The 19321-nt window shown below is 39.5% G+C and overlaps 1 protein-coding gene across 10 annotated transcripts in view; it reads left to right on the top strand.

The window, feature by feature from the left end:
- Nucleotides 1-2144: 2144 nt before the first annotated feature.
- The window catches only part of LOC122059494 (zinc finger BED domain-containing protein RICESLEEPER 2-like), a 36779-nt gene continuing 19602 nt past the window's right edge, over nt 2145-19321 (top strand). For 4 of the 10 annotated variants that reach the window (XR_006134067.1, XM_042622285.1, XM_042622286.1 and 1 more), the window contains exons 1-4: nt 2181-2284; nt 15489-15527; nt 15622-15695; nt 15776-15822. Coding sequence is in view for 6 of the 10 variants with exons in the window: in XM_042622285.1 (XP_042478219.1) it covers nt 15496-15527; nt 15622-15695; nt 15776-15822 (153 nt within the window). In the remaining 4 variants the exon portion in view is untranslated. Of the gene's footprint in view, nt 2285-10639; nt 11089-15487; nt 15528-15621; nt 15696-15775; nt 15823-18672; nt 18855-19321 lie in introns of those variants that run through there. The other 6 variants (XM_042622284.1, XM_042622287.1, XM_042622283.1 and 3 more) reach the window with 6 other exon arrangements.

The raw sequence follows: 19321 nt of genomic DNA, 5'->3' as shown, positions 1-19321 counted from the left end.
CTCACATGGCATGCCATTATTTAGAAAATTAGCTAATTTTGTGTATTATTTCCATTGATAGTCCTGTTATATCTCATGAATCATTTAGAATCAGTTTGATTTATTTCCTTGTTTAGAGTAGTTTCTATTTCATTTGATTTCCATATGTCTTTTGCTTTTCTATAAATTGGTCGTAACCGATGGAGAAATCAGATTTAATGGTTGAACGAGGAATTGGTTTTTGAGCTCTATGTGAGTGTGCAAAGTTGTGTTTCCCCTTTCCCTTGCTACTTTGATCTCTTCCTAGGTTCCCTCTTCCTCCTAACCATCCCTCCCATCACTTGTAGGAAGGATGTTGTAGTTGACTGTAGAGTTCAGTGTTCTCTTTGAATCTTTCAAACTCAATTACTTACTCTTTTTTCATTTGACATTTGTTGCATTGCATACACTTTGGACTTATCTAATACGTCTCCGGTACAGTTTCCAGGGTAATATTAACCATTTCTCCCTCATTGGAAGTCCTTGAAATGTTCAGTAAGTGTGGGGCTAGTTTTCATCCCTTTCACAAATCTATCTAGAAATTCTTCATCATATGTTACCTTCATATTGCAATAAAAGAGTTTAACCAACTTCGGATTGCACATTTTCCTAACAATTCAATATAGTATTCCAACCTATGGTTTCAAATAAATTACCAAAATGGAAATTGCTCAAATGGCTATGGACCATAAACCTACCGAAACATATTTGGCAGTTCTCATAAACCATCCAAAGCTCTTCAACCGTTCTTGTCACAAAAAGCACATCTATGGTTATGCCTGGTTCTTAATTTTCTATTTGAGGTTGAGGATGCAACTTTCTTCTTGTTTTTGAAACCACAAAATGGACAAGGGAGGAGGTTGAAGGAGGAGGAATGGAATCTTAGGGTCATTTGTGAACTTAAGAGGAATGCGGAAGAATGAAGGTGAATCAATTGTTTGGTTTGGATAAAATTAGATTAGAATGAGAAAATCGTGCCTTGGGTTTTGAACCCATTCATGCCAATTAATTGCTAACTGATTTGGCTAACCAATTTCTCAACCTAGTAGTCTGGCTTGTAGTTGGTAGAACATAAACTAAGCAAAGAAAAATTGAGTGAAGGAGATCAGCAATAATAAATACAAGCAACACTAAAACAAACTAATGAATAAAAAAGCAGACAAAATCCACCATTTAAGGATTACGTGTGTTTGAAGGATCCCAACACAGAGTTATCCCCTTGAGTAATAATTATCCTCTTTTATAGGTTTGCTGAAAATATCAGCAAACTGGTTTTTGGTTATGCTAAATTTGATATTCACATCACTTTTACATACATGATTTTTAATGAAATGATATCACATAATATGGGCACATTTAAAATTTTTTAACCGAAGTCCTAAAAAATTTGTTCTGTCCATAGGAATTGAGGACATCTTACGGCTACAATGTTCTCAGCGTTAGCCTTAGAAGTAGATAAGGTTATTGAGTTTTTCCTTTTTCCTCTACCATAAGACTCGGGAATTTCCTTGGAAATAACTAGTTTCAATAGTACTTTTGAATTTTCTTCCACATCTTGCAAATTATCATTTCAGTACCTAACTTAGTCAAATGTAGTATCTTTATGTAGTATCTTTAGGATACCACAGTCAAAGGTTGGTAGTACTTGTCAAATATTTGAAAGTTCTTTTCAGTCTTTAAATGTGATTCTTCAAGGACTAATTGAAATCTAACATAAATATGAGCAAGCATACATGGTTCCTCTAGAGAACTAACTCGAGCAATAATAGTCACTCAATCTCCTTTGACTAAAATATTGTCAAAGCCTCCTCTTTGAGAAAACGCCAGCCCAAAATGAAATGTGCAAGGAAAACCCATTAATTAATCTTGTTACTCCCCCATCCTGGATAGCCTTGGTTTACCAATAATATCCATCAATTGTTAGGATTGGGGTGGGAAGGGAAGTAATTTCTCCCTACCATTCATATTTCCTAAATAAAAAATTTACTATTTTATTGAAATTCAGATCTCTCTCATATAAGCAATAGTATAACATTCATGGTTGTGTTAGTTTTTGTGTTCTTGAAAACATTTGTTTTATTGATGATGGTTTAACTTTTCAAATTCATCATGTGTGTTGAGCTTCATATATCGCATATTAGTTTATTTCTTTAGAGATCTTATCATCCGACTTATTTTTTTAGATACATGTTGAAGCTTATTAGAGAATCAATGCAATCTCGGTGGACTATTCAATTTCCTTGGAATGGGTGGTCTCGGCAACTTGGTAAGCCCATAAAATCTTTGATTTATCTATGCTTTTGGTAATGAATTTTTTTTTTTGGTGACTGGAAAATAGCATGGTACAGCATAATAACAATTTTGTTTTAACCTAAAGGGGACCTGAAAAAAGAGAAACAAAACAACTAACAAAAGGGTGATAACGTCAAAAGTGAAAATGTGAAAATTATAATGGAGAATTTGATTGTCCTATATTTTACATGGGTATGTTTGTAACCAAACTAAATATGTCCCTATAGACAACATGGCATGTTCGGAGGGATGAGGAGCCTTATATGTGTGGGTTGTTGCGGAAGGGGGAAGGAAGAAGTCAACACCTATTTTCGGGGATCTAGGGTCTAGGCCTCACGTTCTCTTCCTCAACTTAAAATTGTCTTTGTTCTTGGTTTACTCCATTAGACAAAGCTAGTCTTTAATCGTAAAATTTAGGTCAAGTGTGAGGTTATGTTTAGGGAAGGTGTTAGACATGCCAACCTGCATGGTTAAAAACAAGTCTTCTGCACTTGGCATTCTAATTAGGAAATGAAATGTTGTAAAGTCCTAAAGCACACAAACATGTAGCACTCCAAAGTGGAAAGCATATCACTACAAGTAAAGAAATATTCACATGATACTAGTTCCATTATACATTAGTGTATAGAAAAGTAAACAAAACCTACCAAAATATAATCAAATTGAAGGGGGAAAGTTAAAAAACTTTACTCCAGCTGTGTTGCTAATGAAAGGTTAGTATAGTAATATACATGTGCTAAAAATGCAAACACACCAAAACAGTAGATATGTTAAGGGGCGAGAGGTTCCCTTTGCAGCACGTGTATTTTAGGCCTTGAAGGGACGGTATTATAAGGAAACCTTGAAATAAGGGGATATGTAAGTCACATATTCTTTAGAAAGTTGAATGAAAATGTATTGACTTAGGCTCTTTTTGGTATGGTTTCTATTTGTATTTATCTGATTTCTATTTTTATAGGTTTTTGGTATAATTTATAACGCTTGTTTCCATTTAGAAGAAATTACATTCCCCTCCCTGTACTTTGCCTTAATACCACTTTTCCCTCACATACTTAGAAAAATACCACTCCCCTTCCCTAAATTTTAAAGATTCCTTTAATCGTACCCATTCCATTAGAGAACCTTGTTTAGTGATGCCATCAACCTTAGTATATGTTATATAATCCCCAAATTACCCTTTCGTGATGTGAAATAACAAGACTGACCTTTAGAGCCCAAAAAGGGGTCATTGTTTTTGTGTTGACAGTCTGAAACCCTTCTCTCATTGAAGCTCACCTCATGGAAACCTCATAGAAACCCTAGATATCATCATTCTCTACCTTTATCACCGTCTTGACGTTGCTGCAATAGCCTCCACTATTACCATCATCTTTGTGTGGACTATTTGAAACCCTTATTTCGTTGAAGCCCACCTCACAAGAACCCTAGATATCGCCATTCTCTACTTAGATTACCGTCATGACGTTGGAAAGCCTCCAACTATCGTCATTCTCTGCTAATATCATCGAAATTAGAGTCTGCAACTCTCCACAGGGAAGCTAGTCTTTGCCCCTTTTTCCCATTTCTCTCATGGTGAAGCCATCTATGTTGCAAACTTGCAATATTGTAGACTAGGGGTTAATTTTCATCTTCAACGATAAAAGCTAGAAAAATTTCATGAAGATGAAAATGGGAAACCTTACCCAAGCAAGCCTATGTGTGATATCGTTATCTTCCACTTTGAATTCTGGTCTCCACCTCTGGAACCGCAAGAGCTGTCCCTCTACTCTGATTGGACCTCTCTTCCAAATACTTATCATGTCGGCTTCCGATTGAAAGCGGAAGAGAACAAATCCCTTCCCAAGAGATTTCAGAATTACTTCCTCCTTCAACGCCCACACAGATGTCACCTTCGATCTGAGAGTGTCCATGGTAATATATCGGAAATTAACCCTCCCAAGGAGAGCAAATCTGTGCTTGGCAAGCTGCCTGACATATGCTGCTTGTGGGATTCTAATACTTGTCAGATTGCCAACCCTTGTTGGTGAAGGCAGGTTATCAATTGACGGCAAGGAAGTAGCCTCCACCACCGATTGATTCAAACCCCCAACCACAGTTGCATATGATAATGGCCTTGATGCATCAGGCATATGCCTCTCAATATCTTCCAACTCCATAGGTGGGGATGAGGAGTTCCTTCTCGGAATCAGATGTGACTCTACAAGAAGAAAAGGGTCTTCCCACCTACCAAAGCCTCCTTCACCCTCTAAAACTCGACTCTCATGGTCACCAATTCCGTGTTCTCTGCAAGTTCCATTTGCTTATTCTCTCCAATTTTGTTTCTTTATTTCTTTGCTTTATTTAATGTATGGGCTAGGTTTAAACAGTTTGGTTTGATTTTCACCATTTCTATCATGTCCTAACAAACACCCATACTTACATTTTTCACAACGCGTGCATTTGCATGTTTGTTTTTGCTAGAATATATATATATATATATATATATACTAGCAAAATTACACGTGCAAATGCACATGTGGGTATACGTTGGAGAGAGAGAGAGAGAAAGAGTTGTTTAAATTCATAGTAACTGCATTTTATCCTTTAATAAATATCATTACTATCACAATTAACCTAAATTATTACATAAATGCTATAATCATCCATGCCACCATAACAAAGAATTATGGAAATTTCATTACCATTCCACTTTTCTAAAATAATTATGAAAATGTTGTTACAGAAGTAATCTATTCGATTCCGTTCCATGAGAATGATCTTTGATTGTTGACATATCATGGATGCCATTGTTTTGTGTGGGTGATTGCCTTAACTGGATTATGTTATGAATGGTTGGAAAATAAATACACAAAATGAAAAGAGATATTAATATTAAAAAAAAAAGCAGACAATGAGAGAGACAGAGAGAGAAACTGAGATTGAAATTAAATGGTCTATCATCGTGCAGGCAAGAACACAGTAGAAGAATAGAAAATGGCACCAGATAGTGGTGCAGGCAAAAGAATAGACAAGAAGGTAAGAAAACAAACCTTTATATGAGAATAGGACAAAAAAACTGGCTTGTTATTCTCTTACAAGAAACTATGTTAATTTTCAGTTTCACAAGAGTCCTCTAGATCTTTCTCTATGGCTGCGTTATGAGAATCCAATGGAATAGCTATTCATTCATCCACTAAATAATCAGTTCTCGATAGAATAAAATACGAAAACTTAATGATAATTGCTACAGATGAAAGATGCTCAAAGTAATTACTAATTCTAACAGTGCCAATAGAATGCAAAAGGAATAGATTAACATTTCTCTCTTTTGAACGAAGAGGGTGATTGCTAATATATGAAGAGTTTTGATCCCGTTTTTGTCACCTGCAAAGGCTAGACTTTTGATCAAACATTTGATATTAAACCTATTAAATGCTCAGGTGACACATGTGGCAAATCAACAAGTGGAAATAAAAGAATATTGTTTCTCCACACTTCATACAAAAATCAGAAGTGTAACTTAAGGGTTCCCTTATGTCCTCCCTTCTTCATCGGTAATAAGGTTCCTTTACATTCCCTAAACTTTAAAAATTATTGAATTATAAAAATAAAGATAAATAGAAGGGTACCAATTATATTAAATTTATAAAAAAAATATATAAAATAAAAGATAAATACTAGAGAAAAAATATGTTATTTAAATAAAAGGATGGGATAAAGTAGTCAAGTGAAAGATTTGTCACTTCGTGCTTTTATATAATGGTATGATATAAATGATATTGAAATCTAGACCACGAACTCTATCACATGTAAAACTAGACCACACACTCTATCCAATTTCCTTTCTTCTGTTAACATTGAAATCTTGATGAAAGACAAGCCTACCATTTATCTTAAAGATTAGGATCTTAAGCTCAACTAAAATGGCTTTTATCCTAACTTTATTTGATTATTTAAATTGTTGATGTAGAGGAATATTTTTCAGTAATTTGCATTACTTTTGCACCACTCTTTATTCTTGGTAGGGAAACAGTTTAATTTTTAATTTTTTTTTTGGTAAAAGAACATTTTAATTCTAACCTTATATTTTTGAATTGGTACCTAAGTCCTATAAAAAAAAATGAAAAAGAATGGATACCTAGGGACTTGTGGAAGAGCTTCGCACAGCCAAAAGAGAAAATCCAAAGTTATAAGAATTTATATATCTTCTTGGAGATCTGTATATAGGATGTTTGCTTGAGAACGGATCAGGTTCATGTACGAGAATAATCTTGCATGCTCCTGATCCATGGATTTAGAATCTATTAAATGAAGAGAGAGAAAGTGGATTCCAAATCCATGGGCCGTACAAGAACAATCTCGTACGTGAACCTGATCCGCTCTCTCTTTGTGATACCCTACTTTCTAAAACCCAATCTAATTACCCCTATTGACTTGGTTGATCATATAGGGGCTGAACCGGAGCGAATGGACGCAAGTACCATATGGAACATGGTAGCAAGAGTGACCTTGAACTCGGGTTGGCCTGACATGATCGAGTGGGTACCAAGTGCAATATGTGCACCCAATCCTTGCACTTGCACTTGCACGCACCATGGGGCCATGTACAAGAAGTAAGGGTACATGCTAGTAATTCTGGGTGCATATGCATTTTAATTATAAGAATGAGTTTGTCCCCATTGAAGTCCAAGTGGAACATTAGCAATGGGCTGACTAGAATGGTATACTCACCTGAGAATACTCATCTGAAATATACCCACTTGAGATATACCCTCCTAAGAATGCCCACCTGAGATGTACCCACCTATGACTAGAAGATATTTTTTGGGGGCCCAAGTATAAAAGGGGAGACATTTATTGTTTTTTCCCTCATTAATGGTAATTGGTCGGTGGGAGAGTAAAGAAGAGAAAGAAAAAAGAAAGGAAAAGGAGGAAGAAGAAGAAAGAAGAAAGGAAATCGACTGTAGAGTTTCATCGGAGCTAGGTCTTGGTATTTTGAGCCCAGATTAATGATCAGCTTGTCGGGATGTTCGATTTGAGGTAGGTATTGTACACATTCTAAGGATTCTTAGGAAACCCCTTTCTTAAACCCTCTTTTTGATTTTTGGGAAAGAACCCACTTGGATCTTGCTAATCTTACATGGATAATCAAATCTAAGGACTAATGGAAGGTGTGCACAATGATTTTGAAGGATTTGGAAGGAGTGTTAGTGAAGATCTAGAGTATTTGAAAGTTCTTAAGTTAAAGAAGTGAAATTTGGGGTTTCATTGGTGTTCTTGAGAAAGAGGTAAGAATCTCCCTTTTTCTTTTGATTTGATTTTAAATCTAGGTTGAGCATACATGATTAGACCTTAGATGAGTGATTTGAGTCACCGGATCGATCTCAAACAAGTTCCCCAAGTCGGGGAGAAGATGGGGAAGATAATGGAAGAATTTCGTTTCAAGACTGGGGGTGTTCCAGGCCCACCTGTCTTTGGGTCTCTGACTCACCTGAGTTCCCAGAACTCAATTTCTGAACTCTGGTGTAACCAACGGGCATGAAACTGGTAGGCTACGAAGCTCGCCTGTCTTTGACTCATGCCCACTTGTCTTTCCAGAATGTCCAGAATGGGTCCAAATTTGATGGGTAACCCCCATTTATGATTCTAGACCTGATTTTAGTGTTCAAACATGATGATTTTGATCCCAAAATAGTGAAATGATAAACTATTATGTTTATAATAGGTTACACTCATTATACGCGTACCCACACATTGGATCTCTTACGTGCCGGGTACAAGCACCGTGTACATATACAGGTAAGTGGGGAGTGGATTCTGAATTAATTTCAGAATGTTATGCATCATTTAACATGTGTTAGTCTAGTCATGTCATCATGTCACTTGTGTGTAGACTAGACATCACATATGCCGTATCACGCATTGAATGTGCATTTACATAATATGCTATGCTTTGTGTTATGATTGAATATTCTTTATGTCTTGATGTATGTTATGGAAGAATTTAATATGGACATGATATGCATGCTAGATTAGATGCCGTAGACGGCTTAGAAACGAGTGCATGGTGGCTCGTGGAATGGGATGCGGTGCCATCGTGTAATCGTATTATGCTTATATAGAAGCATTCGGCTAGGATTTATATACCCCTTTGTGTTACGACCCTTCCCAACAAGGGTTTACATGTTGGGTTACTATTGGGGGGAAGCATCGGATTGTGGTTGTTGAACTCCTGCAGTGGTTAGAAGTACACACGGCTGATCGCTAAAACAGTCGGTAACCCCGATGTTATATTCAGAGGGCCAATCATCCTGCTTTTAGTTTGGGTGTCAGAATGACTGCCAGGTCTGATGTTGGTTTCTGGAGGCCTTCGACCTTCTTATTTAGCTGTTGAAGATGCCTTTCCAGATCTTGCCTCTTTCTTTCAGCCTCTGCTTGTGGCCTTTGGTCGGCTCAATGGGTCGCCCTTGCTGGTCAGGCCAGGCTCCTCTGGGGCAGTCTTCTTTCGTGTTCCGCTCGGTGCCCGCGGGTTTCATCCCTCGAGCCTAGGACTTGGCTAGCCCAACGCTCGTTGCGTCCTTCAATACGAGTTCGCATTCGGCCAGGTCGCTCGTTGTTCACTTCATCATGTGGAAGGGAAGCCTCTGTTTTCTAAGCCGAGCATCCTTGCGGCAGCCTTGATATTTTAGGAGGAGCCACACTATTGCGGTGTGACCTCTCCTGGGCACGGGCACAATTGTTCTCCTCGAGTCAAGTGCTGCGGCGGGGTTCTTAGGTTGTCCTATGCCTACGGGGACTTGTCGACCTGGTGTGACTTCACCTAGGGGCTAGAGGAGCCGTAATGACCATTTACTGTTGTGATAGGCACGTTTGGCAGTGCTGTGCTGAGCTGAACTTCCTGATGAACGTCTTGACCAGATTATTGGTCTCTAGCATCTACATCTGCAAGTCCTGGATCTGTGCACTAACTTTGGTGGCTTTAGGGGCTGGTGCTGGAGGTCTACTTGCGAGACCAGAAGGTGATGCCATTGTTGGTAACACCGGGGCTGGAAGTGGGCCATCGCTTGCAACCACAACCGGAGGAGGTGCAAGTCCCTCTATTGGTGCGGGTGGTGCCTGTCCTGCCATGAGGTGGTCTTGAATGTTTCCTTGACGTCGAGCTTAGCAAGAAGATCTTTCTTTAGGGGCAGATGGTGAGCCCACTCGATCACTTTGCAACTGCATTGGAAAAAGAAGCTTTTGTATCTAGTTTCTGCCAATTTGATGCGGCAAATTCTGACAAGGAGTTTGTGGTTGCTCTGGTCGTCCAAAGAACCTGCAAGAAAAAGGTGACCAAAGCACTTGGTTGGGTCAGTGGTGGAAATCCTCCGATGCTTAAGTCAGAAAAGCAGCAGCAGGTAATTCTCAGATGAACTTTCTCCGTAAAAATTTTCTATCCCCTTATTTACCTGTTTTTACCTTGTATTTATAGGTGTCTAGACGTGGCTGCTTGTGGAGTTAAACTCACCCATGGGCAGAGTCCTACGAGGTGGTGACTTGGATCATTGCGGATATTCGGATTCCTGAGAAGATTCTGTGGAATATTCCTACATCAGTGACGGTCCTGGGAATATTCCCCTCTATCATGGGCGTTCAAGGTCCTTCGTGTGTGGGCTATTCCGAGTTTGGGGGCAGCTAACTCTTTGCACGTTGGGAGCAAGAGATGTGTGCCCTTCAATGTAGGAACCAAATGCTTGCATGTTCACAAGCAAGTTGTGTGCGAGCTTAGTGGGTCCACGGCCAAACCAAATGCTCGGGGAGGATATGGCCGAGCCAACTGCTTGGCCATCCGGCGAAGATATGGCCAAGCTTCCACCCGATGAAGATATGGCCGAGCCAACTGCTCGGCCTGAATGTGGCCGAGGGGAAGGCCCGGCAAAGATATGGCCGAGCCAACTACTCGCCCTGGGATATCCGTGGTCATATTTAGGCTGATCAGTGACCACAAAAACATTTCTGTATTTGTTTTAGGTATGGAGAGGGAGAGGGAGAGGGAGAGGGAGAGGTGGCCCCCAGCCCCAGCTCGAGCCCGAGCCCGAGCCTGAGCCCGAGCCAGCAGTTTATGGAGAACAATGATAGGTTTAATGATCAAATGACCAATTGTTCAAGCATTGCATTCGGTTGAATGGTTTTTGCCCCTACCCACATTACTTGGTTCACTCTTGGACCCTGTTTTAAAACATCGGTAACGACTTGTGCTCGATTTTGTCTGAAGTGATGTACTATGCCTTCTCTGTAGATGTCCCAGAGATTCTTAGTTAAGTTTGGAGGACATTTTTGTTGACTTTCATTCATTTGGTGCATGATGCAGGTGAACATTGTTTACTCCATTTACTGCCTTCTCAATGATTTGGTCTTCCTGATCTAACAATGCTCTGGTTGGTATAAGGTTTTGGAATTTCGATGCTTCTCTCAGTTTCTTCTCCCCTCCACCTTTGTCGAAGTAAGGATTCCTAAGCATCTATATTTGATCTGCGGAAGATGCAATATCACAAACCCTCTCTATTCAAACACCGAGGGTCCTCAGCTACCCTCGAAGATATCATAACGCTCCTGAAAATATATGCTGATACAAGAAATTTGAAACCAGGTTCAACATTCCATGGTCAACTGATCAAAACTCCTCGAGCCCCTGAAGAAAACGTAATTCAGACAAATTCCTTGATCAATTTCTATGCCAAGTGCTGCCAAATTTCAGTCGCCCGTCAATTGTTCAATGGAATGACTAAGAGAAATGTAGTTTCTTGGAGTGCATTAATGGTGGGTTATCTCCATCTTGGGCTTGCTTCTGAAGTTCTCACATTGTTTAGAAATATGATTTCGAGGGAATCTCTGCAACCCAATGAATATATATTTGCTACTGTTATCTCTGCATGTTGTTTATTCATGCCCTGGGGTTTTAGTTTCTAGACTATGTTCTTGAATCAGGAATCCTGCTATGAATCAATTTTTTATCTCTCCGTTACCATACCATTATTGATATTCTGATCTGTTTTCTTGATTCCTCCATTGTAGTGATTAAGATTTAGGGTTTTTGATGAATTGAAATCTTTATCCTAAGATTTAGGCATCACTTACATATGTAGTTGTCAAAGCAACTAGGCGACCCAAATCGTTGGAGGGCTGCCTAAGCACTTAGGCAACAAAACATGTGTTTTTCCCCTCTTTTTTGCATGTATCCATTATGTTGAGCAACAGCCCATTAAAGCTACACGTTCATGAAATTTTAAGCAAGTATGACTAATTTAACAGCCCATCAAAGCAACAGTGTTACAAGGCATATATAATGACAACAAAATCTACAGAGTATGGTTTGGAGATCCATTAAATAAATGAAATGTCGATGATCAAGCAGATGAGGAAATTAAAATGATCTTTTATACCCACTGGTCACTGCTACAGTACAGCCTTACACTTACAAACATGAATGAAACATGTCCTTTCAAAGCTAAGGAAAAACAAACATGAATGGAACATGCACAATCTTTCAGAGCAGTAAACGTAACACAAGGGTGATGAACTAGGTTTGACAGATTAACATGAGAGTGGTTAAGAATTAGCATAGTCCATTAATAAAGAACCAACTTCATATGAAAGTATGAATGTGCAATTCATGATTCAATAAAAAACAAGGAATAAGAATGGTGAAACGCCCGGCTTTATCACATAGTGATATCCACATCAAATTAAAGATAAAACTTGTAATGAAAGAAGAAGAACGTAAGAGAGGAGGGAAAAGAAATGGAGAAGAAGGGAGATAAAAACAGAACCAGAGAACGAGGAGGAGGAGGAGGAAGAAGAATAATAATAAAAAAATAAAAAAGGGGGAAAAAACAGAACCAGAGAAGAAGAAGATAGGAAAATTGAAAACAAACGAGAACCTACCTCTCACTGGAGAGTTGCAGGAATGGAATCATGTAATGCCCTTGCCCGTTGGAATCGCCGAAACGAAGGATACGTCGGGAGGGTTAGGGTTCAGTGGTTCACCAGTTTTGAACTTTGAAGTATGAACGGTTTTCCTCATTCTTCTTTTTTTTTTTTCCCCTCATTTTAACACAAGGTATTCCATGCATCGCACTTGCGTCATACCATGTACACAACCAAGATTAGTGGTTGAAATAGAATCATGTGGATATTAACTTTTACTAGTGTCATCAGACTCATCACCACTTATGACTTATGAGGTTAATTTTATGCCACGTGGTTGATGTTGATCAGAGTTATCAGATGGCTAGCCAGATAACAGACTTTCCCATCCATTAATATTTCCCCTATAAATATACCTCCCGCTGCCAATGTCTATTTTATAATTCAGCCATATTTGGAGGACCACAAGGGGGTCCTACAATTAGCACTTCAGGGCCATCTGAGGCCCCATCTGCCAGCTGCAGATTTTCTCCCCACAGTCCAGAAAACCCTAATCTTTGGGTTGGGTTCTTTTGGTGTTTGCTGTCTACTTGGTGATCTGCTACCGGCCATATTTGGAGGACTGCTTGAGGTCACTACAACCTTCCTACAACCAGGTTTGCTGGCTCATCTGAGCCTTGGATAGTGAGTAATTGATTTTACTCTATTGTAGTCCTGTTTCCAGATCTGAGTTATTGGTTAGATCTGAATCTGTGTTTGGGTTTGGTTTTGGTGTTCATACGTTATTTGGGGTTGTTTGATTGGGTGAATAACCTTACATTACACAGCTCCATGCATCTACTTTGTTGTTAGGCTTGATCTCTCTTTGCAGATTTCATTTGGATCTGTGTTTTGTTTGACATTTGGGTTGTTCTTTGTTAGATTGTAGTCTCTTATCTTTTTGTTTCTGTTCTCTGTAATTTCTTTGTTTTCCAATATAGGTTTTATCTGTTTCCTTGGCTTGTTTGGTTTTGTTTTGTTCTGTCGTTAGATCGTAGCTGTTTCTTTTCTTATTTTCGTTGATTTGTTCATCTGATATGTTTTTCTGTATCTCTGGGTTGGTTGATGTTAGGAAGATTACTGATGTTAATCAACCCCAACAAGGACTAGTGATAGGCTCCAAACATTAGGCAAGCAAGAGACTTAGATCTAATTAGAAGTTACAACCGAGAAATAAATCCAAATTAGGTCAACTCACCTTTGATATAACTCACTTTGATCAGAAGTTACAGCACCTTTGATACAATTTCGAGTTACAGCAGCAGCAGCAGGGCGCATATGGCTTCAATATTCTGGTCGAAGGTCCTCCCTGATGTGATGAACAAAACCCCAAAACAGGGGGCAGCAACAAAGCAAGGGTTCAGGTTCTATGGGGTGGGGATGTTCTGCCCAAAAAACACTGTTAATAGGCTGTCGCAGGACTGTATTGTGTCTTCAAGCCTTTTAAACAGCAGCTGATGTCGAAGCCTTGATGAATAACTCACATAGATCTCACAACACTCAAAATTTAATTGGGGGGAAAAAAATCAAAGAGAAACAGAATTCAAATTTTTTTTTTTTTGGGGGGGTGGGGGTGGGGAGATCAGAATGGGGAAGAGGAGTGTTAGTTGGGTCAGCCTCTTTCCCTCCCCTAGTGTTTTGGCATCCCACCCCTTAGTCGACCCTCAGAGCCATAGACAACTTTTCATTAATTCAATCTGCCTCTTAGACTTGCAATGGATTACATTATATTGGCTTAACAGCCTTGTACAATTTAGTAAGTAATGGAAGAGGATATAATTGAAATAGGAAATTGCACAAAAAGGAAAGTGACCAACTCATCAAAAGCTAAAACATTCCTATACTAACTACTTGTCTAACAAGAAGAAATAAAATGAAAACAAATAACTGAATAGATTCTAACAACTGTAGGGATATATTGAAGCTCCTTTCTTGCAGCCTAAGTCTCACATAGAGATGGCTCATCTCTCCAATCGATTGGGAGGGTTTTGGGGCTTCTGGTGGCTGATCAAAATAAGAAACAAATCTTTAGTTGACAACCTTGCTGCCCAGGACAAGGAATCCCGCCCCCCACGCAAGCTGGAGTAGTAGCCAAGAAGGAGCTGCTAAATAGGCTGAAGTGTGGCCCAGATTTTGGGCCAGCAGTGGACCACTTGTCCCTCTCCCCTTTTGCAAGCTCGATCTACTTCATTGTTAGATCGTTGTGTGATATGTGTTTCGGTCCATGCTTGTTAGGGTCTAGATCCTTGTGTTTAATTTTCTTTTAGCGGTTTGTCTTGTTTCACTCCTGTTTTCTCCTTCGGTTTGTGATTCTCGTTTCGGGCTTTGTCTTTGGAAATTCGGTTCGAGATTGTTTTCTTGCACAATTTTGAGTTTGGTCTTGCTCTCCTCTTGTCTGATGTTTGATCGTGTTCTCTTCCTTATTTCTATCTGTATTCTATTTCGTGTGATTCTTGTTTCTTGTTTTGGTATTCTCTGGATTTTCTTCGATTGGTTTTGTTCGATTTGTTTTCTTGTTGCTCGGCTAGCTTTAGATGTTTGCTTCTGGTTGTTTGTTTCTGGTGAAAGCTTTGTTTTCTCTTCTGCACGTTCGAAGGCTCTGAATACTTCATCTGATTGCTGTCGAGTGTTTTATTTCTGTTTGTTCCTTTTTGTACCTTGAGTATCTCGCTTCCTGTTTTCTTTTCTTGGATTGATTAGATTCCTCCATTTCTTGTTAGGGCTTGTTGGTATCGCTCCTGCTGTTTTGTTCCTTTTAGTTCTTTTGAGCATCTCTTTTTCTTGTTTTCTTTTCTTTGATTGGGTAGGTTAGGTTCCTCCATCTGTTGGTAGGGTTTGTTTGGTCCGCTTTTTATTTTTCTTTGCTAGTATTTTGCAGGTTTTTCTCCTGTTTGTGTTCTTTGTATGTTGCTTGAATTTAATGGGTCTCCATCTCCCTTTAATTTGCTGCTGCTGTTAGGTTTTTCGAGAGTTTTCTTCTGTCTTCCTTTTTGTTTGGAGGTGCTTGCGGTGCTCTGGGTGGGATTCTTCTGGTTCGGTTGTCTTGTCCTCGATGGATGAATACGTTCCTATGGTCCTTGCGACTGCTTTTCTTCGTTGTTTGTTTGTTTAAGTTTTGAGTGCAGGCCATAATCTTCTTTGTCGAGTCTGTACTTTTGGTTGTAGTTTGTGTTAGGATTTTGTATTCTTTTCTGAGGAGAATTAAGTGAATGTTGAATTGTTTGGCTGATTCTGTAATTTCTTATGTTGGACAGCTACAACATGGCGAATGTTGAGTCAGCTGAACTACAAACGTATGCTTCAATCTCTTCTACTTTTTAGTAGTTTTACTGTTCTTTTTATATTTCAAATATAGTTCTAATTTTAGTTTAATATTGCATTCTTTAGTATAAAAATGTTTCTCCTAAGGGGACGTTTGGGAACACATTATTATTGGACTGGAAGCATAGATGCTTTTGAAAGTAAGTGCAAATTTATTATTTAGTAGTTCTGCTGCCTTTTTGTATTTCAGCCAGCTGTTAATTTTATTTTGTCTTTGTAGTTGAAATCGATAGCACTGATGATGATTGCAGGTTCTGGACAGGAAAGGTAATTAAAGGGATTTTTTTTTTGGTAAATAATTAAATGGAATTTGGTAGATTGTTGTTACCTTTGTTTGATATCATTCTTCTGTGTGGTTGTGAAGTTAAAGCCTTGTTTCTAAGGGTGAAACATGGTTTCTATTTTGAATTTTTGATTCACTTGCCCATATCTTTATATTCAGCTGCTGGCTCAGAATAAACTAAGTGTTTAAAGTTTAGGAAGACCTAGTTCCAGTAGCACTTTGGGATTGATCTGAGTTCTATTTTGGGAGTTATTGAAGATCTACTGCTGCTTTGAGTTCCTACAATTCTGCTTGTGGGTTGGAATCTGAAACTTCTTTAGGGATGCCTTGATTCCACCAACTTATGAAGACAAGATACATAATTTATGCCACAATTCAACTGATATCATGAGTTCTATTTTGGGAGTTATTGAAGATCTTCTACTGCTGCTTTGAGTTCCTACAATTCTACTTGTGGGTTGGAATCTGAAACTTCTTTAGGTATGCCTTGATTCCACTAACTTATGAAGACAAGATACATAATTTATGCCACAATTCAACCGATATAATTGTTTAGCTTTAACAAAATTCCATTAAAAGGGGAAGGACTCGAGCATTCTAGTTGACTACTTTCCCATAAAGATTCCGGATCAAGCAGAATAACCTTCAATCATTCTCTCAAGGACATTTGGATGCTAGAGAAAAATCAACTTTTAAGAATAGGGTTAATTCCAGAATACATGCAACGAGTTTGCGGGCGAAAGATGAAGTAACTAATCAAACAGTAAACTTTTGAATGACAAGTGCTATTAAATTCCAGCCTCTCTTCAATAATGTTGTGGTTAAACACTTACTGAGTGAGCATGTAAGTCATATGCAGATCTGTCTGCATCAGGCTTCACGGTGTAGAGAGTCAATCCCTTTTTCATAACACAAGACAAATCTCCATCGAGAAAGCTGAAGCAAGAAACAGACAATTCCTCAAAATCGTGGGATCTAGGGAGCCTTTTGCTTTGGATTTATAGGTAAACAAAGAGAGTGCATGTCCTCTAATTGGGAAGTCTGAAAAAAAGAAACTTCCCATCAGTTGCCTATCACAATAAGAATCTGAAAATTAGAAACAACTCAAAAAGGACACTAAAATTGCTTGTCTACTAAGACAACAACTATTACAACTTAGATTAACCACTTGGTTCAACTAATGAACTGAACCATCCAAACCAAAGAAAATAAACCAAGACAATAAGAAACCAAAATCGTGGGCTGTTAAGTTACGCAATGCTCAAATTGCAAGTCTTTTGGGTCTTTGCATCAACAACAACAAACAGCAACAAACTCGGCCTTTTCCCAACTTAATGGGGTCGGCTACATGGGTCCAATAGAAAAAAAATAATAATAATAAAAAGAAGATGAAAAATGAGAGTTATTGGAAAGAGGTAATAGCCCAACAAGTCAGATCTCAACTAAGTGGGGTCGGCTATGTGGATCCTAGTCCTCCAATAAGCTCTATCCAAAATCATACTTGGAACAAGACCTAGATTGTGCAAGTCATTCTTCACCACTTAGCCTATGGTCATTTTAGGCTTGCCCCTAGCTCTTTTAGCTCCTTCCAACTATATAAGATCACTTCTCCTTACTAGGGCATCCTCGGGCCTCCTCTGGACATGGCCATATCACCTCAGACGAATTTCATGAAGCTTATCATTGGTCGGGGCACCTCTCAATCAGTTGTAATATGTTCATTCCTTATTTTATCCTTCATAGTTTTGCCGCACATCTATCTTAACATCCTTATCTCAGCTATACTAAACTTATCTATATGACACGTCTTAACTGCCCAACATTCCACCCAATATCATAGCTGGGCGGACAACAATTCTATAGAATTTTTCCTTAAGCTTTAAAGGGGTACGTCGGTTGCATAATACTCCAGAAGCACCTCTCCACTTCATCCATCCCACTTTAATTCTTTAAGAAATATCATCCTCTATTTCACAATCTTTATTTATAGCTGACCCCAAATATCTAAAATAGTCACTTTGTGAAATCTCCGTCTCCTCAATTTTCACCACTTCATCATCTATCATAGAGCGGCTGAAATTACACCTCATATACTCTGTCTTCGATCTACTAATTTTAAAACTTCATGTTTCCAAAGTAGGGGTGTCAATTCGTGGCCCGACCCGACCGGAACCGACCGTTTAAAGCCCGGCCCAGCCCGGCCTGACCCGTTTATTAAACGTGTCGGGCTTGAGCCCGGCCCGTTTATAAACGGTCGGTCTTAGTCCTGATACTTGGACCGTCGGGCACCCGACCGAGACCGACCAATTAAGACCCGATCGAGATCGGTCTATTTTGCACCGGCCTGGCCCGACCCGGTTGTAAGATTACTATTCTACCCCCATATGAAAGAGTTAAAAAGAAAAAAACCAAAAACCCTAGTGTTAGTATTAACCTTCTCTTCTCTTCTCTTCGTTTAACGGAAAGGAAGTGCCGCGGCCGCCGCTGTGCTCTGCGAGTCTGGGTCGAGCGTTGTCGTCGTCGTCTCGCTTTCTGGGGGTCAGTGGGAGGCTGCGAGCTGCTGTGCTGTGCTCTGCGAGTCTGGGTCGAGCGTCGTTGTCATCGTCGACTGCGAGCTGCTGTGCTGTGCTGTGCTCTGCGAGTCTGGGTCGAGCGTCGTCGTCGTCGTCGTCGGTTGCGAGCTGCTGTGCTGTGCTCTGCGAGTCTGGGTCGAGTGTCGCCGTCATTGTCGGCTGCGAGCTGCTGTGCTGTGCTCTCCTTCAAAGAGGCTACTTCGTCCACGCCACTGCTCGAGATCCAGGTTGGCTCTCTCTCTCTCTCTCTCATGTATCTAGTTTTCTTTGTTTCAATTTTCTCCTTTTCCTTTTACCGTTCTATACAGTGATCAGTGGTCACCGTGGAAAGATTGGACTTTAACAACAGCTGCTCCCTTCAATCACTTTCTAACCAAACACATGTACACATTTCAGTACAAGAGGGTATTTAACCTTAAAGGTGTCTGTGTTTGATTGAAGGATGATTGGAGCATCAACCATTGAAAAGGATCCAGATCCGAGATCCTCCTTGAGACTTGGGAGGAACAGAAAATTACAAGGATAGAAGGGTAGGGGTGATCATTTGGGAATAGATGCATTAACCGTTGAGCTTAACCAACCTCTCATGGGAGAGAGGATCAAGTCCTCGTATGAGAACCATTTTTGTACGGGGCTGATCTACACAGATGGAATCTAACTAACAACCAACTCTGTGGTGGATGCCATCTGTGTGAATTAGCCTGTACGAGAACCTGATCCACACCTTTGTTTAATTGATTTTAATGTAGAGAGAAAGAACTCATATCACTCTGTGGTGGATCAGCCTGTACGAGAACCTGATCCACACCTTTGTTTCATTGATTTTAATGTAGGGAGAAAGAACTCATATCACTCCACTCATTCAATAAATTGATGTCAAATGACAAAACCACCCCCAACCCCCCCCCCC

The sequence above is a fragment of the Macadamia integrifolia genome, chromosome 13, assembly GCF_013358625.1.
Source record: "Macadamia integrifolia cultivar HAES 741 chromosome 13, SCU_Mint_v3, whole genome shotgun sequence".
NCBI classification, from domain to species: domain Eukaryota; kingdom Viridiplantae; phylum Streptophyta; class Magnoliopsida; order Proteales; family Proteaceae; genus Macadamia; species Macadamia integrifolia.
The sequence above is the reverse complement of the archived record's forward strand: the minus strand, read 5'-3'. Positions and strand labels throughout refer to the sequence as shown.